Raw genomic sequence first — 25,228 nt, 5'->3', positions numbered from 1 at the left:
ACCCTACATATTTTATTTTATGTTTTTAAAAAGGAGTCCACAAGCTTTACCAAATTGCCAAGGGGGTCCCTGACATACAAAGAGGTTAAGAATCTCTGATTTGAAGAGTTCTTTCAAGCCCTAAATCCCAATATCCTATGAATGGCTATGAAAATATTGATTTATATATTACTAGCATTTCTTGTATGACCATAGGCAGATGGCCTCTAATAGGGTCTTTAAAGAATTCCTAAAATGATGTTAATTCCGTGCTAGTAAGCCAATGAGATTATGAGGAATTCCAGGATTTTCAGAATTGCTTCAAAGAATTATTATCAATTATTTTCAGTAAATTAAGCATAATTTTAATGAATCACATAAAGCAATACCCAACAAAACATACTTCACATAACAATGGAATTAAACATAGTCTAATTCAGTCTTGCTTCACTGTATTTTCATTCACAGAGACATGATTTTGGTGCTTGCAGTTCAAGCAACCAGATTCTGAAGAGCCCAATTCACATTGACAAATGGTTTCCATGCCCTAAGCCAGGGGTTTTTCAACACTGACTGCAACTTTCTTTCTCCTACACAAACTACTAGAGGCCATATGGGTTGGGGAGGGGGGGGGGGACACACAGTATCCTTCCTCTGTACGCACTGAGATTTGTATAAGACACCAATGTAGGGCTTGAGGCTATGCTTCCCTTGGCTATGGAGAGCTTGTATAAAAGTCACACCAACCAAGGTCTATTTTTGCATAAAGCTGATTAAAACAATTCCCTAACATGATGGAAACCCTTTCTCCAGAAACTAGGGTGGACAGATCCTCTGGGAATAGTTCAGCTGTGCTAGAAAGCACTTTCCACAAAGGTCACACGGTTTAAAAGAAAGCAAATGCCGCCATGCATTTAGAATGCAAGGGATTTATTAGAAATCTTTCAGGTAGCATTTTTTGGTCCTGAGCAATTCAAGCTGCACATGGGTAAGGTTCCATGCAGTTAACATAAATTAAGGGGGAAAAAAATGAAGGTAAAAAGCTCAAGATGCAAAGAACACTGTTTCCTGTGCTAATTGAACCCGAGTTCTTTTTAGCTGGGAGCCAAAACAAGATAAACCACAATGAGGTGCAGCGAGGACTGGTTGGATCTTGTTTAACACAAAAGGAGAGAAACCATTTTCATATTTCTTCATGGCAAAATGAGTTCTCAATCAATGGGGTTTTGTTGTCCACGCTACTTAGGTACCTATACTGTAATCAACTGTCCTGCTATAAAACGCAGAAATAATGCCTCCTAGTCATGGTGGATGGAGCCACAAGGACCACAATATAGCACCAAGTAGTGGAACAGTGAGCATGGAGTCAAAAGCACATATGCAAAATACATGTACAGGCAACACGGCTAAGTAGGAGCATTAGGGGCTACAATGCAGGGTGTTTCTGGTGGTTACCAACCTCAGTCCTGGCCATCTTCCCAACCTGTGAAGGCATTAGGAAGTACATCTATTAGACATTTCCAAACAAACTAGGTTGCTTCTAGTAAGGTGCAGTGTCATCAAAAAGTAAGCAATCATTTAACAACCAAACCAGTACATTGTAAGGAAAAGCACATGTCTTCTCAAAAGCTGGAAAAAGAGGCAGCTTCTAATGATTTTGTTCTTGGATTTTGTTTCTGCCTTGTACCCAAACAACAGTGGCTCAGGAAACCAAAGTGGGTTCAATGTTTTAAATCTTAGGGGGTTTTTAACCTATAAGATGAGAGAGATGGCCAAGATGATCTTTGAACTTTATGTGTTTAAAAATGTTTGTCAGAGGAGGGGTCCAGAGGCTTCACCAGACCTAATAGGGATCTTGCACAGGACAGCAATATGGACACAGGCTAGTATTCAGATAGAAAGTCAAAAGCACAGCTTCAAACATAATGCTGTCTACTATTTCCATCAAGTACCCAGTGCTAAGAATGAGGCAGATAATTAAATGCCTAAGGCTAACTAGCTGTGAGTGTGTGTACCTATATACATACATATATATATATATATATATATATATATATATATATATATATATATATATATATATATATATATATATGTATATAGGTACACACAGATACACACACACACATCCTTCATGCAATTAACTTCCCTAAAATGAAATACTAATCTATGAAATAGGGAGAGCAAAGGACCCAGTAACTCTAGATTTGTGATTTACTGGTATAGGGAACTTCTACCATTGATAGTCTTGAGTTTCTTGGGGCACTGAGGGATTGTCTTAAGGATGCAGTGCAACCACAGAAAAGATTTGAACCCTGGACTTCATAGCTCCAGAGCTGGCTTTCTATCCATTATACCTTGGCTCTTTCAGTCAGATAATGCTGTTATCAGGGACTAAATCAATAAAAAATGTATTGAACATCTACTTGGAGGCAGCTTAGAAGAGATAAAAAAGCAATGCCTGAGAGTTGGAGACAAGAGTTCAAGTTTCAGCTCATCCACTGGTTATGATTACTGTGTAACCATAGTAAGTCATTTAACTTTTGTGGGCCTTAAATAAGAGGGTCCTTGGAGTTGTAACACTCTATGCTGCAGGGTCTGTACCAATCTCTCCTGTCTACTCTAAAATATTACCAATACCTACTAAATGCTCTTCACCATGCTAACTTTCCATTCCAATATAAAATACGCAAACCAAGTTTCAGAGCATGATCAGTAGAGGAGGGGTGATTTTCTGGTGCTGATCGAAAGATGGACAAATCACCAATAAGGCCATGCTTATGTATGCTTTACTCACTGTAAAACTGGTTCAGCTCTTCTGGAAAGCAATTTGGAACCATGCTCCAAACTGATTAGAAAATAAAAAGGTAACATTCCAGGTTGCCTGTAGCATATTGCTTTGATATCTCATAGCTCACACTTTTAAAAAAGTCTGTGCTAACCTGCAGTGGGTACATGTAAATCTGTGATAACCACCAACCACAGTTTTCACTGCTGTTGGGGGGGGGGGGGGAAGCTTTCTTTACCAATTTTACTCTGGAAGCAAGAGGTTCCATTACTTTCAAACAGAATCAAGATCAGGCTTTTCCTCTTAGGACTCTAAAAGCTAAGGAATATTATTTGTTTATTTTTAAGCCTTTTTAAAGGTTAAGGAAGGCCTGCAAGTATTCCTTTTCAATGAAAGTATTTCCTTCCAATCCTTCCAAAAGGCAAAAAAAGTGTTTCAATCGGAGTAACTAAGCCACACGAGCTTACCACGATCTCCAATAAAAGCAGAAAGACCTCCTCAGCTTCTCAATAAATCCTAGACTAACCCCTGTCTGCAAACCAAGGTGAAGAGGAAACAGGGAAGCGCCTGTGCAGGTCTGCTACTTACCAGTGACTATTTTGGAAGAGGTCTGAGCTGGGTTGGCGAAGTTGCTATCCCCTGCTGAATGAGCTCCAGGAGGGTGGGGAGGAGGAGGGATACTGGGGCGGTTCCTTGGCTTTGGGACGGGTCTTGGTCTTGGTAAGGTCCCGGTGTGAGGAGGTGAATGCTGGGCTTGAGGAACCTCTGGGTTGCTGGCTGCCTGGGTCTGAGATGTCTGAGGGGAGGGCCCTTGCTTGCCCAGAGGCGGCGTCCCCGGAGGGGTGGGGGTCGGGGGCGGGCTGTGAGCCGGCTGCTCCAGTCCATGCTCACTGAGTGGGGCCGCGGGCTGGGCCGGCGCCGGACTATTTAGCTTGGTCTGAGGTGGAGGAGTAGCCTGAGTTGGGGGCTGTGGAGGAGGGTGGTTCGGAGCCTGTATGGGAGAGAGGCTGCTCGAATACCTCCTGGGTGCAGAGAGCTGGGGGGCGGTGGAAGTCTGGCCTGGTGCTGGGCCTGCATGGTGATTTGGAGGAGAAGGACTCCGAGTGGTTGGCTTTGGGGAGATGGAAGGAGGCTGCTGGGGTGCTCCTGAAGAGCCCTGATTCCCAGGCTGGACGGGCGGCGGGTTTCCTGGTTTGGGAGGGGCTGGAGCAGGTTTCTTAACAGCTGTATATGGAGATAAAATAACATCCCACCAGCAACCATTAATAAGAGTTGTGAAATTAATACAGCTATCCTGAAAAGCTTTAGAATTGTTCCCAAAGTCCATAAAGGGATACTTTTTGACCCAGTGACACCACTATTAGACCAATACATTCAAAAGAGCAAAGGGAGAGAAAAAGAACACAAATACACAAACATATTTTTAACAGTTTCCTGGTGATGACAAAGAACTAGAAACTAAAGGTATACCTGCTTAGTGCAGAATGGTTAACAAACTATCAATGTGAAGGAATACTTTTGTGTCATTAAAAATGAGGAAGGAGATGGCACTCTTTAAAAATCCTGGGAAGGTTTTTTTATGAAATGATGCAGAGGGGCAGTTAGGTGATACAGTGGTTAGATCACCAGCCCTGAATTCAGGAGGATCCGAGTTCAAATGTGACCTCAGACACTTAACACTTCCTAGCTGTGTGACCCTGGGCAAGTCACTTAACCCCAACTGCTTCAGCCAAAAAGAAAAAAATGAAATGATGCAGAATAAAGTGAACAAAAACAGGAGAGTAAATTATACTGTAACAGCACTATAATGAGCAACTTAAGGACTCTAATTAAAGCAGTGATTAACTGTAACAATGATAAAGAATGTTACTCATTCCCCAAGAGAAATGATGGACTACATCTACAGAATGAGATGCTTTTTTTGTCTTGTTGACTATGCATATTTATTATAAGAGGCTTTGTTTTTCTTTGATTTTTCAATGAGGGGAGGAGATGGGGAGAAAAGAAAATAGGTTTTTGTTAACTAAAAACTAAAAAAATATTAAAAACAGAGTTGCCATCAGCTAATCAAGTACTTTATTGCCCAGGCATTCAAAGAAGCCTTTATATGAAATGTTCCTTCAACAATAAAAACCCAACCTATTAGTACTGGCAGTCCTGTACTTAAAGAGCCCTCCACCCTGGTTTCTCAAAACCATATCATCATGGATCTTCTTTTAAAAATAAAAGCAACAACAATAAAAAACAAATCAAGTTTTTTACAGGTTGAAGAAGGACAAAGGGAGAAAGGCTCCTGAACTTTGCAGTCAGAAGGCTGACGCTGAGCTACTTATTAGTATAATATTCCAAGTTAGCCCAAGATTTTCTTAGAGTCAAATCTCCAGCCTCCTCTCAGGCCTCATCCTCCTTGACCATTCTAATTACACTCTCTATTTATTGGAAGTGTTTAATCCCATGGCTTTTATAATGATATTCTCCCAATTCTCCTTTGGAATAAGTATAAGCTAATAGGCATGGGGGGGGGGAATTAAACTATGCTTGAAGAATTGCACGTATGTAACACATATTGGATTATGTGCCATCTAGGGGAGGTAGTGAGGAGGAGGGAAAAAATTTGGAACACAAGGTTTTGTAAAGGTGAATATTGAAAATTATCCATGCATATGTTTTGAAAATAAAAAGCTTTTATAGAAAAAACTCCCCCCCCCACCAAAAAAAAAAAAAGAACTACGCTTTAAGCTTCTTCCAAAGCCATGTCTGAAAAGGGAGAGACCCCAAGTTCCTGAAGGCTACGCCAACATTATACAAACTCAGGAAGGTCCCACCAAGCTGAAAAAATTGGGATCATAGCCTGGTTGCTGACTTTGTTTTCTGAGTCCTACCATAACCAAGTATAGATATTTCTGGATAAAGAATTTACAAAACATAACACAGCATGCACAACAGTCTACAAAGTTGTAACTGGGGTGGAATCTGAATCAATGACAGTAGGAACTGCACTAACAAAATCATAGTTCTTTAGAAGTAAAAAAGGATTTAGAGGCTGGTGTGCTTCATGTTCTATTTTAGAACAAGGAAAATGACCTAAGATTTGTTAAGTGTTCCCTGAAGACCAAAAGGCACTGCAGTGAGAATTTTTGGAGATAACAGAGTATATAGAACTATAGTACAGCTTCAAAGTACAAACTTGAGAGTTAGATTCATAAATTTTGGGAACAGAGATGGTATATACTTGCAGCCATGTAATCCTAAAGCAGGGTACCTGAGCTCCCTAATGAGGTTTTAAGTAAAGAAGAGTAAAGGACCAGACTGAGTCAAGAAGGAAAGCTATAGGACCCTCCCACCCCAAATCATTTTAGACGCTTATTCCCCAACTTTCCTTCTGGTGACAGATCCTTCCAGTTGCCATTTGACAAAATATTAGAGAAGATTTTTTTTTTTTTTTTGTTAATGCACTATGCCTTGAACCCCTGCTTCACACACCCTGTTTTATTCCTTTTCCTCATCTTCCCCCCTTCAAAAACAAAAACTAAAAAGTCCCATTACCTCGGCGCAGGGTATGAGGGCTAGGGCCGGCTGAATTCTGAGATGGACCAGCCAATAGCTGATTAGAGCTACTAGCCTGTTGGGCTTGGTTCTGCCCTGTGGGTATTTGACTCCCATTTCTCATGGGTGCTGCAGTTGCTGTAGTCACTGATTCCTTGGGTTTAGGGGCACTGGGGAGGCAAAAGTAACATTAGAGGAGAAAATATTCTCTAAAAATAAACAAATATGTAGGTGTAGAAAGAAAAAACAATTTTTTTTTTCAAATAAAGAGAGCTTTTATCAAGGGAATTTTAAATAATGCATGTAAAATATAACATCTAAAAATTCTAACATGTTTGCATGAAAATGTGGTGCTTTACCATATTTTTTTTTTTTTTTTTTTTTGCACAAAAGAATTAATTGTTTTGTTAGACTTACTACAACTACTAAAAACTCAACAGGTCAAATGCCACTTCTTCCACAATCATCTCAATTTATTAAATTTATTAAATTTATATTAATTAAAATTATTACAATTTTATTATATTAATAAAATTATAATCATAAAATTAATAAATTAATTAATTTTAATTTTAACGAGTATTTAATAAATAATAAAAATTTATAATAAAACATAAAAATAATAAAATATAGAATAATAATAAAATAAAACATAATAAATTTTTAAAAATCAATAAATAATTTAATTTAATAAATAAATTAATTAATAATTAATAAATTTATATTATAATAATTTATTAAATTATTAAATTTATTAAACGCACTTCTTGGTAACAGCTGAGAACCCTCTTATTTTAAGCCCTATTTAATAAATCCAAATTCAAGTACAAATAAAGAATTTAGACAATATCTTAATATCACTAATGTGATCTGGCTTATATACTGTATGAAACTAGGCTAGTGATATAGTCTGAAAACATTTTTATAGGAAGACTGTAAGTGAATGACATTTATAAATCTAATCAGGAATACCTGCAGAAAGAGCTATATTATGAAAGAACAATTAGTAATCAATGATTTAGCTTTTATTTAGACTTTTGTCAAAAAAATCTTGGAATATAAGAACATGGATGACCAGGAGAATAAGTGAAAATGTGTCTGCATTTACTAAATGTGCTTCAATTAAAAAAAAAATTAAGGGGCAGCTAGATGGTACAGTGGATGAAGCACTGGCCCTGATGTCAGGAGAACTTAATTCAAAAATGACCTCATACACTTAAACACTTACTAGCCATGTGACCTTAGGCAAGTCACTTAACCCCAATTGCCTCACCTCAATTAAATTTTTTTAAAAAATAAAAAATTCACTGAGCACCTCTTTATGTGCTAAAACCTCTGCTTATACTACTGGTTATGTAAGGCATACATAATTAACAAATACTCAAGATGCCTGAAATACTAAATTGAAGTTTGCATCTCCCTCGAAAAACTAATTTGAACTTGAAGACATTTTGCAAGATTAATACATGAATTCAAATATCAAAATTTGGGGAATAGATAGGAATCTGACCCTCACTAGCCTACACATTTGGCCTACTCTTCAACCTATTTAGCCTCCTCTCTGTGGGATACAAAGATGAAGGAATGATTCTGTGCCATCTGAAGCTGGAGGACATTCACTTCATTTAGTGCTGCATCAGTCCAATAATAGAAAGAACACTGGACTAGGAGTAAGACCACCTGGATCTGTATCGGTTTGACCACTTATTAGTTTCTATACAACCTTGAGTCAATATCATTACTTCTTGAGGTTTCAGGAGCTTGTCTGAAAGTTGGGAGATATCTCGGTGCTATGTTCCTTACAGCATGATTGTAAGGATTACATAAACCAGGAGAAGCAAAATTACTTTGCAACCAGAAAATGTTGTACAATCAGTTATTACTGTTAATAATATTAATATACATATTATTGATGGTTTACATGGAAAATAAATACCAAGATGATCATTATATTAACAATGGTCTTGATATTAATAAAAATGATAATAATAGAAAATCTACGTTGTTTAACAGTGATAATAAGAATACCATGATAATGATAAAATAACAAATATAAGCATGCTAAGTGGTGGGGATGCAAAGACAAAAGCCAAACAGTCCCTCCCCTCCCCAGGAGCTTACGTTCTAATAGGGGAGACAATCTACATAAGTAACATGGGATTTATATGATGCAGATAGAAGGGAACCTTAGAGGAAACCAAGAAAGGTCTCTTGTGAAAAAGATAGTACTTCAGTTGACTCTTGAAAAACCAGGAAGCAGAGGTGAAGGAGGGGCAGGCTCCAGGCCTGAGAGACTGGCAGTGTAAAAGGAATGGGGAGAGAGAACAAGATGTGAAGAACAGAAATGTGGCTGTACTGTGGCATGCATGGGGAGGGACAAGGTTGGTGAGAGGGAAGAGAAAAATGTACAAATATTGAGAAAACGGGACTTGGCCAGGTTTTGGAAGAGCTTGGGATGTCAAACAAAGAAGTTTATATTTGAGAATGGAGTCACTAGCATATACTGAAGCATGTGTCTAAGAGAGGAACAAGTCTGCCAGAGACTTCTCAGAGAGAAACAGACAGACATAAAGTCAGATCTAAATTTTTAACAATTTTGTGAAGTATAGACTTAAATGGGAAGAGACCAATAAAAGGTACTAAAGGCCTTTTTCAGAAGTAGTGAATGTATGCAGAGGAAGAGAAGCCTGGAAGGATGATGATGATTTTGATAGATAGAGAAGTTCAGCGGAATTGGGAATGAGGATGACAAAAATCTGTTTTGATTTGAATGTCTGACAAGTTATGGGGCCAGAACTCTGGACTTGAAACAAAGGCTTTTTACCAGATACTAAATCAGTAGAATTGATGAGACAATAGTTATCTAATTTAGCATGGTTCAGTATGACTGATCTGATCTTATAAGGAGATGTTATGGGCCAGAACTTGAAATAAGGTACTGAGTGGGATTGAGGAGACAATGGTTAAATCTAGTTTAGCATTGATTTAATCCTACAACAAATAATGGTTTCCTAGTGATGAAATGATTGATGTACACTCTGTGTGGGACATATAAGGGAGAAGCAATCAGGGCCAAAAAGGACAATCACACTAGAACAAGTAATTCAGGATGGAAATTCAGCAGGGAAACAAGAGTTGGTGCTACAAATCTGGGGAGTCACGGACAGACTCCCAGAAGAGAGCCCAGAAAGAGAGGAGGGCCCAGGCAGAACCTTGGGCTGCGTCTCCCTTGGCAGGCACGAGAAGGGCAATGAAGAGTCAGGAAGAACGCTGAGGACAAAGGATCAAACAGGCCATAAGAGAAACAGAGAGGGTATGAAGGTGGCCAGTGTGCCAAATGTTGAAGGTTCGTCAATAAAGACGAATTCTGAGAAAATATCATGAGATAAACATGTCATTTTGGTACTTTCGTCATTTTCACTGTAAACCAGAAGTAAGATGTATATTTAAATAGTAATTCCTTATATCAGCTACAGGGATACTGGGAAACAGCAGTGGGTTTGGAGTCAGGGGAGCTGAGCTCGAATCCTAACTGTCGCAACTCAGTATGCATGTGTGCGGCCGTGGGCCAGGTGTGACCCTGGGCCAGGTGTGACCCTTACAGGCCTGCTCTTCATCTGGGGAATGAGGGCAACAGCCTGGGAAAACTCCAAGGTCCATCTAGGCTCCAAATCTGTGCTCCTCTAGCATGCTGCTATTTTGTCAATCACTTGTCCTGATTAGCCCTCCCTTTAATCTCTCCAAAGATAGACTCAAGACACGGACACTAACACTGGCCTGCCTCATGCAAGTTAGAGATTCAGCCAAAAGCAGATGTGGACAACCCGATTCTTGGCCAGCTAGTATTCTTACTTCTCCCACAGCCTCTCTAAACAATTTGCTTCGGGTGGCACATTGGGACCTTTCTGTACTATGCTATCAATTATTCTTGGTAGTACATCAATTATCCTACGTAATTATTGGGGCAGAAATCTATTCTCAGAACTGAATCTATGTAAATGAAGTCTAAAATTAAATCTCTCAAAGTTCCTAGACCTTTCATGATGATCTATTAATGGAGAATGTTTAATCTGAAAAATATCACCAACCAAAAAAAAAAATTTTTTTTTTTTTTTTTTTTTAACAAGTTTTGGGGTCAGGAATAATTGAGTTTCAAATTTCAAAGACTTTATATCAGGAAACACAACTATTAATTATATTGTGTAATAATGAAAGTGGATTAGGAGACAAGAGACCTAGTTTCTTCTTGTAGCTCTATTTCCTCAGTAAGCGACCTTAGACAGGCCATTCTCCCACTTTTGGGCTGACGTTTCCTCATGGAAAATGAGTAGGTTGTATTAGGGTCCTTCTAGTTCTGGTATTACAGGTTCTAGCATCTTAAGTCCCTCATACCTTTGGCCATGTCTAGTAGAGAGGGCACAAGGTTTGGAGTAAAACGATGTGAGCTGAAATTTTGTCTCTGAAACTTATTACCTGCGTATCTTTGAGTAAAAACCCTTTAACCTGCCTGCACCCTCACCTTTAAATCTATAAAATGGGGGTGGGTGGAGACCAGGCAGTCTTGAAGGTACCTTTTAACTCTAAAATCCTATCCTGCTAGAAGGCAGGGTTCAAGACCATTTTAAAAGGTTGAGGCTATTGGGGAAGACCTGCCAGTGGGAGCCAGCCTCCTTACCTGCCGTCATCATTCCCTTGACTGGACCCTGGCTCAGGTAAGGCCACAGAGGTGGGAAAAGCCACAGCCCCTGCACTGTTTTCAGCCCCAGAGCCGTGGAAGGCTGGCTCTGAGGCTGGGGGAGCCAGGGCGCTGCCCTCCGTGGGCGGGAGGGGCGGGTGGAAAGCGGGGGAGGTGTGCTTTCTATTGAGTGTGCCACATCGCCGACTGGCCTGGAAGTCCATAAGCTTCACACCAAAGCTACAGAAAGAAGAGAGAGTCAACACACCACGCAAGCCAACCCCGCCAAAGCCGCGCTCAGTCCGCCGGGGAGCACAGCGAGCCTTGTTGCCCAGAGTGCTGCGAAGCCACGCCGGCCCCCACCGAGCCGCACCGTGACATGCGCACAAAGACGCTGAGCCACCTGAACAGCCAGCACCGAGGGGGGGCGCACAGTGGCATGAGACACTGTCACCTCCACCTGTGCAAGGACTGAGGAGACCGAGAAATAAAGGGCCCCAGTCACGTCCTTGTCAATAGCATGCAGGGGTCTCTGCTCCCCCCTCCCCACAGTGGCTTAGACTTTTGAAATCATGGTCCATGGATACTGGGTGAAGAAGCTAAGACTTTTTAGCAGGAAGAAGAAAAGATTTGGGGGGAAACAACTGTTCCCAAGTTATCTGAGGGGTTCTCCTGTGAAAAAAAGAATTAGACTTATTTAGTACAGCTCTAAAGGAAAAATCAAGACTCAAGAATAGAAATTATAGGATGAAAGATTTCTGCTCCAGCCATGGGAGAAGATCTGGAACTCTCCAAAAAGGGAACGGGATGCCTTGGAAGGGGGGAAGCTTTCTGTCCCTGTAAGTATTCAAAGTGAGTGACCACTTACTGAGGGTGCTATAGATGAGACTCATGCTTCATGCCCAGATGTGACTATACTTTATCTCTGAAATTCTATGATTTTGTCAACAACACTTGAATTAAAACAAGTGAGCTATGGTTCTACAAGGAGGTGCCAGAGTAGGGAAACCCACCTGGATCATAAATTGTATATAAGAGCATCTACATGTAATCCAAATAAGCATTATATCTCATTGTTACCCAAGAAAAGATTTATATCTTGGAATGTTTTTAATAATAAGCTTTTTTCTTAACAAGACTTAGCAGTGAGGACAGAGCTGTAAGGTCTGTCTTTACATGTTAAATCTGTATTAGATGAAAGACAAAGCACCTTCTTCCTCTATAAATAGAGCATCTTTCTGGAATCATAGTTATCTCAAACAAGCTTAGCACTTGGTTTTAAGAAGGATCCTATTTTCAGTAATATACATTTGGGTAGTATTTGTGTTAAAGACAAAGTCAATAGATTTCAGCCCATCCAAAGCCAAGGCATATTTAGCATTATTGGGACACTAGTATGGACACTATATATGGCTCTCTATAAAATGTAGAGAGCCAGAATCTCAAAGAGAAAGACATGGGTTCAATCTTTGCTTTGGAAACATAATGGCATATTGATCCTGGAAAAGTCATTTAACATCCCAGAGTCTCTGACAAGGACTAAGTCACAGAGTAGATGCCAATTTGTGTTAGTAAGGGAGTTCCTCATGAAGAATTCCTCTTTATTAGTGAAATCACAGGTCAGATTCAAACTCTTCTCAATATTCTGCATGCTCTCCTATAATAGTAGTTGTAGTTTTAAAGCAACATTAATCTCAATGTCAAGAGTCCTAGACATGCAACTAATCTTCAAATTTGTCTAACCATGGAGAGGATGGGTGAAAGGAAGGACGACAGAAAAGGAGAATAAGAAAGAAAATAATCTTAACTCAAAGATAAAAAATAACAGCACCTAAATACATAAAATGTGAATTCAAACTTGAAAATAGAAGCTATATTCTTATTACATACTAAAAACATCATATGGATTAAGAATTTTCAAATACATAGTAAATTTTCAAAAAGGGAAACACAAATTGTTTGTAAATATCTGAAAAAGTTCTCAATAATAGCCAGAGATGCAAATTAAAACCAATTTGAGGTGTCCATCTCAAACTCATCAAATTAGCAATAATAATTAAAAGTAACAAGACTGGATGCATTAATTGCAGGGAAAATTCAAATTAATAAAATCTTTTAAAAAGACACTTTGCAGAGGCTGTAAATATTTTTTTTAAAAACACACACACACACACACACACACACACACACATGCACGCCTTGGACCCAAGAATTCTATTCTTGCAAATATATCCTGAATTTCTAAAAAGAATTTTTTTTCAAATGCTGTTACTGATACTTTATGTGTTATTGAAAAAAACAAATTTTGTGGGGGAACTGAAGCAGCCTAAAAGCATAATAATAGGAAAATGATAAAATAGCTTTATTATATTATAAGGCAATAAAGACAGGACAAGTACAATAGAAAAGGAAGACATTTTTGTGAAATAATGCAAAAAAAAAAAAAGTACAACCCAAAGAAGAGTACATAGTGACCACTATTAATCATATAAAATGAAGAGTGAATGTGAATGAATAGCCTACCAAAAAATTCTAATGAAAGATTACATGAAGTGTGAAAAAAAAAAAAACCGCATCTCATAAACAAAAGTTCATTTTAAAAAGAAATTGGTGCAAAAATAAGTTAAAATGGTTGGTGTTTCATGGTGAATCTTAAATTTTAAAATTCAAGTCTTTTTTTAAGCAAGAAGAGAAAAAAGGGAAGAGGTAATACAAAAATAAATTACCAATAAAATTTTATTTTCTAAAAAGCCAACAGGAGATAGGAAAGAAGAAAATAAAGATAATTTGAGATATATAAAAAATAAACTACATGGAAATCAAAAGCAGTATCTTCTTAAATGAAAATGAAGAATATATAAATCAACCAAATTACAATTCCAAAAGTTTTAAAAATTAATTCTCAAAGAAATTATTTTTAGAGATACAAGAAAACATTTTTAATGTTCTTAGACTCCCAACTTTTACTTAACATAAACTACAAAAAAAATTTTTTTTTTTATTTTACAACTTAAAAAGTATCATATGTAATATGTTCAGGGGAGAAAAAGAAGTAAGAAGGGCCTGAGACTGGGCAGTAATCTGCTTATTTATTGGAGTCCTTTTCTGACCATGTCAGAACAAGCACCACCCTTAGCAACCAGACAGTATGGAAGAATTTCCAAATTATGTCAGATGGCAGGGATGGCAAGCATGCACAGGATGGGAGATAGCACTTCTAAGACCCTTTTCAAATCTTCAGACTCAATGATTCCAAACTAGGACTACAATTCTTTAAATGGTTAAAATCTGTTACATTTAGTAGTATTTATACCTGATTATGACCTGACAAATCTGCTCTTAATTGAAAAAGAGAGCTTATGCTCAACCTACCCCTCCTTCTTGAGCAAGTCTCCTTCCATCACTGCCATGCTGGCTGGCCTCTTCCTTTCCAGAGTGCCGGTGTCATAGTCATTCCCAGGGTGGGATAAATGATTTGAGTTCGAGGCTGGACCTACAAATGCTCCTGACACATTAAAATCCACCTCTGCAGAAAAAAAATCCAGGAATAAATTAATTAAGGTACATGGCCCTGACACAAAGGTCTCTACAATTGTCCAGGCCCCCAGCCCCCCCCCCCCCCCTGCCTGGAGAACCATATGGGACAGAGCTGGTGTTTGTCCCACCCCTCCCCCACAGGAAATCTTTACCTTCAGGAAAGAACCAGTCGGCATGCTGAATTATTGGCTCAATTACTGCAACCACATGAACGGATGTTGCTGCTGCCATGTCTGCAAGAGATCTACGAAGGAAATGTAAGAAGCTCACGTGTTTCAGATGAATAAGGAATACAATGCTGGGTGTATTCATCCCTGCATCTCATGCCAATAATTCAAAAAGGAGAAAAAAGTTCTAGGCAGGCAGTGAAAATGTTAAATCCATGCAGCGCTGGGCCAACTCCCCCTTCTAAAGGAGAGAGGTAATAGGGAGCAACACCTTTGAGTGGGCTCCTGTTTCACATCTATGTTACTACATGCTCTCTATTACACTGATCTATGTGCATAGGGAGACAGACAGCCTGAAGCTTCAAGCCTGAAGCTTGGGGAGGAGAGAGAAATCTGCGTCTCCTCAGGAGTCTAGAACAAGACTTGACATAAGCTTAATATCTTCTAAATTAATAAATTAAAGAATGAATGGCAACTAGAGGAAGCCTCTAGTATATTAGGTAGATATTTTCTGTAGAATTTGTGGGAAGGAGGAACGCAAAGGAGAAGAGAAGCAAAGAGGCTCAGGACACAGCCTTGGGGGTTGCTCACTTTCAGAGACCAGGAAGAGGAGGATGAAGAAGCAAAGGAAATTCGAGGTGGAAGAGAAGCAAGGGAGGAGAGGACCACAAGCAGCATATAGTGTCCAGGAGGAGAAGGTGACAACGTTAAAAGCTGCAGGCAGGTAAAGCAGAATGGACCCTGAAAAAATAGGTCATAGGGCTTATGAGTTAAGTGATACTTGTTAACTTTAAAGAGAGCAGTTTGAGTGAAATGATGGAATCAGATGTCAGAGTGCAAAGGTGCTAGGCAGGGAGGAGGAAGTGAGGAAACGGACACGAGGGCCTGAGATTCCTAGGCTTCCAGAGCCCAGAATGCGTAAGCAGAGCTGAAACTTGAGCCAGGATGCCTGTTAGTGAGGTGGCAGAGAGGAAAGTGCAGAGCATCCAGCATCCAGTTGGCGGGAGAGTGTGCGCTACTCCAGTGGGTACTGTGTATAAGGGGGCAACAGATCCCACCACCTCCTGGGAACCTGTTGAACTAGATTTTGAATTTCCAGTTTGACATCCATCTTTGTGAAGTAAAGACACAAGGGAGCACAAGGCTTGAGGGGAATAGTCACTTACCCTTCAGTTTTGGCCCAGAGCAGGTTAGGACCCAACACTATTGCAATGTTGCTGGGAGTCATCTTGTTAACATCACTGGTTTGTGCAAGCTTTGCTAGGAACTTGATCAGATACCTGCCGAGGAAAGATGCACCTATGGTCAGATGGACACTTCAGTAGGTGGGATCTAAACAGTAAAGCATGATTTGACTAGATATTCAAGTGTCTTAAGTGATAAAGATAATTTTTGTGGAAAAGACAGGCTAGATTTCCACTTAAAGGAGATTACTGTCAAAGATTTTCAAATATCTACTGAAAAAGAACCTCAGGCTGCCTGAATCTGTTCTAAGATAAAGGCACAACTTTCTTCTTGGTTGTGTCCCTCCCTCCTCATTGATTAAAATGATGTGGCTACAAGTAGCATTCCCCAACAAAGCAATACCAAAGGGAGAAAGAAAAGAAGGGAAAGAGGGAATGGACAGGGTAAAAGGATGAGGAGAGTAGGAAAAAGGGAGAGGAGGAAGGAAAAAGAGGAGAGAAGGGGAAGGAGGGAAGAGAAGAGGAGGGAAAGGAAAGGAGAGAAGGGAGGGGAACAGAAGAGAAGAGGAGAAAAGGTCCAATTCTCATCTGCTGAGGAAAATTTGCAAGTCCTCAGCATCAAACTTTTAAGGACATAAGAGACACAGACATTCAAAGTCCAAGCCAGGGTTGTTAAATTAATTAAAAGGGGAAAATATACAACTTAATTGATGTAGGAAACAGCAAAATGTTCTGGATTTTAAATAGGAGTGTTTGTTTGCTTTATAAAGCAAAACATACTTATAGCCATTAGAATTTTATTTCTTACTGTGACATAGAAAAGCATCATTCTGTAACTTTTAAAATTATAATATAATACAGCTAATAGAAGAATAAAGCCAACTAGAAGAGAGAAATGCAATTTACACTTTTACAACTGTATTTTTCAATGGGGTTATTTTAATAAAATATTTTTTTTCTTTTTTTATTGTTTAGAATTTTTACTTATTTATTTTTTTATATAGCTTTTTATTTACAAGATACATGCATGGGTAATTTTACAGCATTGACAACTGCCAAGCATTTAATAAAATATTTTCTAATTGAACCATTATTTTTTAAGACTATTAGTCAGTTTGAAACATTTCTAGCTGCAATTTATTTTTAATGCTTGTTCTTTGTGAGGACTTTTGCAAAAACTTAGATAACTTTTTTCTTTCCACTAGGTTTATTGTTTGTCTACACTTTTTGATCTATAATCCATTACCTGGGGAAATAGATACAAGAGCCTAAAAGGAACACAGACAAACAGAGCCAGTACTAGACCCTTACAAGATCATGTAATCTAGTATTTTTAGGGGCCTTGTCTACTTCAGATGGCAACAGAACACAGAGCCAGGTGGCTTGATCTCTAGGCCACTATTCTTTACCACATCCTCTTTCCTATTGTGCTGACCCAAGTAGCAAAGATCACAGTTTCTTATGCAAGATTCTTTTTTGTTTTTCTTGGTGTCTTTGAATATTTATGCCTATTAATAAAATTCATACATTATAAAAATGGAAATTTTCAAACAAAATAAAGTGTATTGACCTGAAGCAGATGGGATTATCTAATGTACTGAAGATGTTCCCTGATAAAAAATGAATGAATTAATGAAGTGTGGTGAATTAGAATAAATAAGTTGAATGTGTTGAAAGTTGAAAGGCAAAATCACTATTTTCTCAACTGGAACACCCTTCTCACCCATCAGCAAACCACTCAATGAACTGATTAACTCACAGTTAAGCAGAAAATTCAGCTGACCACCATTTTCAGGTCAAATCTTCTTGACACCAAACAGCATTATGAATAACAACAGTAAGAGTGAGATTCCTGTGATGAAAGCACTGTCCCTAATATTTCAAAGGGCTGAGAACTGTCTTTACTCGGTTGCCATTTTTACTAAGGGGAAACTAGATCACAGTGAAAAAGAGCAATGATACAAACCTGAAATTGGCAAAATTTGGCTTTGGCAACTTCTGGCATATGCTCCACAAATCTTGAAGTTTTTTATCCTGGTCCTGCACACTGAAGCAAAAAATTTCATATTTTGTGAAATTCATCAAAATATACTTTGATTAAAGTGATATGAACAAGACACTCCATCTCTTGGCTCCAGGCATTCTCTCTGGCTGTCCTCCACGCCCGTGGCACTCTCCCTCCTCTGCTCCAACTAATGAAGTCCCTGGCTTCTTTTCCATCTCAATTAAAATCCTACCTCCCACAGGAGCCTTTTCCAACCCTTTTTAATTCTGGGGCTTACCTCCCCCTTATTTTCGATTCATCTTATACAAAAGTTTTGCTTTTTATATATTTCATTACATGGTGTCTCCATTTAATTCTAAGCTCCTTGAAGACAGAGATCATCTTTTGCCTCTTTTTGTATTCCGGAATTTAGTACAGAATCCAATATACAGCAGGCACTTAATAAATGTGTACTAATTGATACTAACAAGGACAGCTCATGTTTACAAGATACTTGAAGTTTTATAAAGCTGCTTCCTTACAATTCTTAAGGTGGTTTTCTCATTTTAGAAATGAGGAAGTTGTGGCTCGGAAAAATTAAAACTTGCGCATAACTCCTAAGTATTAGAGTTTGTATTAAAACACTGATTTTTTTTATAAATCATCGTCAAAAAAGTAAAGGGATGGTGGGATTATGTTGTGAGGATCTGAGAAGGTAATCTTTAGTTAGGTTTACTTACTAATGATAATAAAATCTTAGATTTCTTTAGAGCTTTTAAGTTTAAAATTCACTTTCTTTACAATCCTGTGAGATAATAGGTATATTTTATAGTTAAAGACAATGGAGTTCACAGAGGTTGTAGGTCTTGCCCAAGGCAACATAGCTAGTATCAGAGTCAGGATTCAAAAAAACCAGCTCTTCTGACTCAAAGTCCAGGACTCTCCCAACTAATCAGGAATCAATTCTCCATCACCTTACCTAGCCACTTTTGTCCATTCTTCATAAAGATTAAAAGTCATTAAAGGTTCAGGTAATTCCCGTAAATATGACTTCAAGGCACCTGAAATGACATCAATTTCTCAAGTGTGTATATGAGTTTATAAATATATATTTGTATATATAAACAAAGACACAGACACACAGATAGACAAACATAATACCAATGTGAAGCTTCCTTACAAAAACAAACAAACAAACAAACAAAAAAACCCACAACTTTGAAGTACTCTGACTACTTTGCTTCTTTCTAAAACAAAAGGAAAACATAATGAGTGTGGGAAGGAGAGAAAACCCCCAAAGTTTGTAAAATAGAACCTCTCTTCCCCTGAAAACATGTTGAGGGAGCAGTAGAAATTCCACACACTGCAAATACAGCTTCTAAGAGACAATAATTTCTCCAAGAAGATCCACACTTCTGGCAGAGGAAACAGTATAACAACTATTAGCATAAGATACAAGATCCTTTTTTCATTTACCTTCTTCATCCTACTCTGTGAGGTACCCTATTACAATGTCCAAGGACTATCTTTTCCATTTGTATTTCCAAAATCCAACAGTTCCTACCGTATGATTTTGGATTAGGTGTTCAAGAAGTGCTTGTTTGTTGATTTATTCATTTATGTATCCACTTTTCATATGAGAAAGCAAACAATAATGTAAAATAGTCTGCCAAGGTCACACAGGTGTCCCAAAATTAAGGCTTGTGCCTCCTGGTCTCTGACTCTGGGTCTAGTACTCTCCCCATTATCCCACTGCCTTCCCAATGGGGAAAAATGTATAGTTAGCAATACTATCATAATTTTTACAAAGTAACCAGATAAGATGTATAAGCTCAAGCAAACTCTTTCCTGGAATCCCAGGATATCTGGCCAGGAGAAAATGTCAATTTTACATTGAACATAAATTTTACTGTTTAAATGGGTACTCTGATCTGTTCTCAAGCATGGTCCAAGACTATGTCAACCATCTGCCATCACTTAGCCCAGTGTTCTTAACTTGAAGTCTGTGATTTTTTAAAAATTATTTTGATAAGTGAATTTCAGTATAATTGGTTCCTTTTGTAATATTATATATTTTATTTTACACTTTTAAAAAGAGGACTATCAGAAGAGGTTCAGAAGCTTTACCAGACTTCCAAAGCTAAGGATGTATTACACTAGTGAGATGGTAACTGTTTACCTGCAACAGCATGTGGGTCTGAATAAAATTCATCCAGTTGAGATGTAGAACAGTCTAAGGCAGCTTTTAGCTTCTTTAACTTGGAAGCTCCAGCCCCAATTCTGAAAAGGCCCTATATAAAACAACAATCATAGAAGCATAAAGAGTCAAAGCTGAAAGGACCGGCGAGAACATGCAATGTCAAACCTGGAAGGCAGTTCAGAACTTGGAAAGGCAGTACTGGAAGGAGACTAGGAAGATAAGATTTCAGAGCTGAAAGAAAACTGAGAACAGAAGACCTCAGAAGAGTCTTATGAGGGAACCCTAGAACAGAGGACTTTAGAACCAGATGGGCTTTTAAGAACTATCTCCTTCAGTTTAAAAGAAGAAAACTGAGGGTCTAAAAGGGGAAAGGACTTTCCAAGATTATATAATTAAAAGGGCACACTTAAAACCAAAGAATGGAGCATTTGTTAATGTACTCATCAGTCTTTGTTCCTAAAGTCAAAGAAGAAAGAGATAGAGAGAATAGAAGGGGAGGTAGGAACAGGGAAGGGGCAAGAGTACTCTGGGCAGTATCTGAGGGAAGTCACATACCTCTTCCTTCATGCCAGTTTCTAAGAGCAGCATTACACAGGCTTCGATGGGTAGTGCAATGTCCCGCCCACTCCGTTTCAGATGTTCTTCTAATGGCGTTCCAAAGGCAGGCTTTTCTGCCCATTTATCTATAGCAGCATAACATTTAGGAAGACAATAATTCATATCTTCACAAATCCATCTGTTTTCCCTACCACCAGAGATGGAACTTCAAGAAATTAGTAGGATGTAGTTAGGAAAAAAACAAAAACAAAAACGTTTTAGTAGCTGAGATCCTACTAGTCTCTGAAAGATTAGCTTAGAGGCCACTTCATTCATTAAGCTTTCTCTCACTTCACTCTACCCTCCTCAGAAGACTTACATTGCCCATGGTTTCCCCCCCCCTTTCAAAAGAGAAGCTTATACTTTTAAAATTCAATTATATTCAATTTTTTTGTATTCTGGATATTTTATATCCAAGCTTGTCTTCTAACAAGACTTCAAGTTCCTTGAAGACAGTGCTATCTTATCCATTTCTGCATCTTTCTTATTGGAATTATAGTGTCCCTGTTCCATTAGAACTGCCCTCTGTTCTCATTATGCACCAGCTAGGGCTAGCAGCAAGTTGGAAGTTTAGTTTGCCTAGTGTGGGGAAAATAAAAAACAAAAAACATTCATTAAGTAACTATTGCATGCAAGACACTATTCTTGGTCCTAGGTCCTTTTAAAGAAAGCGTTTAAATTGGTCATGGTCTGCTCCTCTTAGAACTTATAGACCAGATGGATACATAAAACATATGATGTTAAGTTAAATGAAAAAGTTACAATACAAACAGCTATTTAAGACTAGGGTGAGCAGGTGGGATCAGGAAAGAGTCACATAACTGATAGCATTTGAGTTAGACTTTACAGAACAGCCAGAAATTCAGCAGGCAAAATGGGTGACAAAAAGACATTCTAGGAACAAAGAACAGATGGAACAGAAGCACAAAGAAAAAATGTAAGAATGGAATGCAAATATGAAGCCAGATTTGGATAGAATAGTCTGGTTTAGCTAGAGCATGTAATGTGTGGAAGGAGATGAAGCTAGAAAGGGAGGAGGGGTGGGACCAAATTCAAATGCCATAAGGAGTTTTGACCTGACTCCAGGAGATATAGAGCCACTGATGACTTCTGGGAAGAGGAGTGATAAGGCCAAACTTACACATATGGAAAATAAGTCCTGCAGCAACTGAAGGACAGATTAAAGGAGAGAGAAAGTAGAAAGAGTAAGAATTTAAAGAGGTAACTTCAGCAGTCCAAGGGCATGGTAATAAGAGTGGTGACAGCAAGGGGAATTGAGAAGGTCTAGATGTCAGAGATGTGGTGGAGGTGGATTTGATGGGCTATAGTAATTGAATGGATGGAGGTGGTAAGGGAAGAGGAAATAAATCGAAGATTATAAGCCTTCATATCTCATGAACTAGTGGGTAGCACAGGCAAAAATGCTAGTTTAAGGGAAAAGAAAAATGAGCTCTGCTTGGGACAATTGCAAGTTAAGGTGCATATTGTTCTCCTTGATAGTAAACTCCTTGGTATCAAGGCTGTCTGTGTCTGTACCCTCAGCACCTAGCAGAGTCCTAACACACAGAAGGCACTTGATAAATGTTTGCTGATTAACTGATGGGACATCTGGCTGAAGAAGTTCTAGAGAAACTTGAGGATACAGATCTATAACATGGGGAGGTTATGTTTGAACAGCCAGGGAGAAAGACTGTGGTGGGGGAAATCATTTGCATAGATGTGGGACTTTATTTATGGAGGTGAAGGTCATTGCAAGAGAAGAAAGTAGAAATAAGAAAGGACAAGGACAGACCCTCAGACCAGAAAAATGCAGAAGCGAGGAAAACCAAAGTTGGAACTGAGATCAGAAAACCAGTTCTGGCTCGATTTTTAATTCACTATAACTTGGAGTACAATTTTGTCCATTGATCTAGTTTGGGTCGAAAAACATTAGCCCTTTTTTCTCTAGAAAAAAACTTAGCACCAGCTTTCCAGTTTGAGGAAACATCTGTCTCAATCCGGATCCTACTGTGGGCAAGTAAATCATAAAATTTAAAGAAGCATCAATCTTGGTTCTTTTGCTCAGTCTCACTTAAGCAGAATCAAAGACTGAGCTAGAGGGGATCTTACAAAACTTCCCCCCCCCTTCCCTTTTGATCTGATTTTTTTATGTGTGTGCAACATGACAAATATGGAAGTATGTTTAGAAGAATTGCATATTTAACCTATAGTGAATTGTTTACAGTCTAGGAGAGGGGGTGTAGAGAAGGAAAGGAGAAAAACTAGGAACACAAGATTTTGCAAAGTTGAACGTTGAAAACTATCTTTGCATGTATTTTGAAAATAAAAAGCTATTATTTAATAAAGAGATATCATAAAAAAAGATGATGTACAACATTTATTTTGGTTCACCTTTATCAAATCTTATAAGAGCGAAAATAATTCCCCAACAGAAATAGAGTTCTGAAGGCTTGAATTTTACATATATGGGACTTGAGCTTCCTCTAGATCTCCCCTCAAGGTGTCATCCCTTTCTTTATCTTCTCTTTAATAGCCTAACTCTTAGTTATCTATTCTTGCCTTAATTTACCTTCCATTCCTTGTAATCTGGCTTTAAATTTCTCTACCTGACTCTCCAAATTTATCAGTGATTTCTCATCTGCTCAATCCAAAAGTCTCTTTCAATCCTCAGATACTTCAATTTTCTGTGATATTCAACACTGTCATTCACTCCTTTCCTTCTTGAAGATGCTGTCTGCTCCATGGTGAGGCTACTCTCTCCTCCTCTGGTTTTCCTCAGACTTTCCTATGATTGTGCCTTTTCAGCCTCCACCTAAACCATATTATTCTGCAAATTAAGGCGAGGCAGCCTTTAAGTCTCTGTGCAGGGCTTTTGTCTTCCTACTCCCTTAGGCCAATCATCAATCATTAATTCAATCATCATTCCTAAGCAAATATTTCCAAAACTTTCTCCTTTTTGTGTCCACATTTCCAGCACAATGCTCATTCTATTTGTTGAAGTGTATTAAACTAACCAGAGTTTTCAACAACAAGCTTGTGGAATATATAACTATGTGATACAAGAACTAATTGCTGAAAGATCCTGTAAAAATACTTTATTCTCAAAAAAAAAAAAAAAAAAAAAAAAAAAGAAGAAGAAGAAGAAGAAGCATAAAGCATTCATATCCTTCTTAGCTATGCCTCTACAATTTGGATTATGATCACTTGGGTAATGATAATTAAAAAAACACACACACACACAAAACAAAAAACCCCATCATCTTTTAGCCACAAGCTATCACTCACCTCTCTCCTATATAGTCAGTGTCCCAGTAACCCTCAGAAATACAAATACATGTGAAAACTATAATTTCTCACAAAAATACAAAATCCCAAATACAAAGTCGCAACTAATTACCAAATGCTAACTACAGAAAGATAGGGAAAAGGGAAAACCATCATGAAGAAGTGTGAGGAAAAGGAATAAACAAAGAAAAATAAGGGTATGAGAAGGTATAAAGGATATTCTATGAAGCCCCTATCCTAACAGTACCCTCCAATTAGCCTCAGCTTTGACTGCTCATATTGTCCTGGAGAAAATGCTGGGACCAGTTGCTACTGTGACACTAATGATAATCCAATATTCTTCTTGTTCATCCAAGAATTATTCCACTTACAAAGTACTTTCCTACCAAAGGTTCCATGCAATAAGTGAAATACATTTAGATTCATTTGGTAGATAAGGAAACTGAAGTCTAGAGAAATTATATGACTTACTTCTTCATTCCAAGGCCAGGGGTCTTTCCATGAAAAGACTTTCCCCTCATTAGGCAACTCAGCCCCAGAACTCTTCCTTGTTTGTTTGGTTTTTGTCTATCATTATCAAAGAGGATCAGAATGACATCACTGTGTTAGACTCAAGTTATAGTGTGTCTAACTGTGGCTGATCAGATCAAATCAAGCTCGGACTGCTCTGCCACAGGTTGGACACAAATAATCCCTATGAACATCTGTGGGGATGGCTTCTCTAGCTTTGCACATCTCATTTTTCTTCTAAGCTAAGGGACTTTTACTTTGCTCATAGAGACCAGTACCTTCTCTAATGAGGGTGAACCATGTTGGCTGGTCCTGTTGCTGTGTCTTTCAAATCATACAATCAATCCTAAAGTTCTTAAGAGAGACCTTGACAGTGTCTTCGTATTGCTTTTTTCCATCCACCATGTGAGCCCCTGCCCTGTGTGAGTTCTCCATAGAATAAGCAAGTGAACATTTGGCATTTGAATAATGAGACCAGCTGAATGGAGTCAGGCTTTCTGCAGTAGTGTTGGAATGCTTGGCAGTTTAGTTTAAGAAAGTATCTCAGTGTCTGGTATCTTAGCCTGCTGGGTCATCTTTAGAATATTCCTAAGACAATTCAAATGGAAGTGATTCCATAGAGCATCAGTCTCCTAACCTGAGGGTCATGAGCTCAATCTTCCATGGTGCATCTGCAGAAATCCCTCTCTAGTTCTAGGGATAAGTAAAACCTGGAGATTTTTTTTTTCTCTTAGATCATGCTCCTTTATCTAGATATCCTTCCTAGGACTCTCTCC

General features: G+C 38.5%; 1 protein-coding gene across 4 annotated transcripts in view; it reads right to left on the bottom strand.

The window, feature by feature from the left end:
• Positions 1-25,228, bottom strand: part of ARHGAP17 (Rho GTPase activating protein 17) — a 136,879-nt gene that overhangs the window by 6,231 nt on the left and 105,420 nt on the right. For 2 of the 4 annotated variants that reach the window (XM_074280041.1, XM_074280039.1), the window contains exons 10-19: positions 20,616-20,743; positions 20,040-20,151; positions 18,840-18,921; positions 17,843-17,923; positions 15,859-15,972; positions 14,678-14,769; positions 14,361-14,514; positions 10,989-11,228; positions 6,314-6,483; positions 3,356-3,991 (exon numbers count right to left, since the gene is read on the bottom strand). In XM_074280041.1, the coding sequence (XP_074136142.1) occupies positions 3,356-3,991; positions 6,314-6,483; positions 10,989-11,228; positions 14,361-14,514; positions 14,678-14,769; positions 15,859-15,972; positions 17,843-17,923; positions 18,840-18,921; positions 20,040-20,151; positions 20,616-20,743 (1,809 nt within the window). Of the gene's footprint in view, positions 1-1,438; positions 1,463-3,355; positions 3,992-6,313; positions 6,484-10,988; positions 11,229-14,360; positions 14,515-14,677; positions 14,770-15,858; positions 15,973-17,842; positions 17,924-18,839; positions 18,922-20,039; positions 20,152-20,615; positions 20,744-25,228 lie in introns of all 4 variants that reach the window. The other 2 variants (XM_074280040.1, XM_074280042.1) reach the window with 2 other exon arrangements.

Source organism: Sminthopsis crassicaudata, chromosome 1 (assembly GCF_048593235.1).
Source record: "Sminthopsis crassicaudata isolate SCR6 chromosome 1, ASM4859323v1, whole genome shotgun sequence".
Classification (NCBI taxonomy): domain Eukaryota; kingdom Metazoa; phylum Chordata; class Mammalia; order Dasyuromorphia; family Dasyuridae; genus Sminthopsis; species Sminthopsis crassicaudata.
This window is presented reverse-complemented; position numbering and strand designations above follow the sequence as displayed.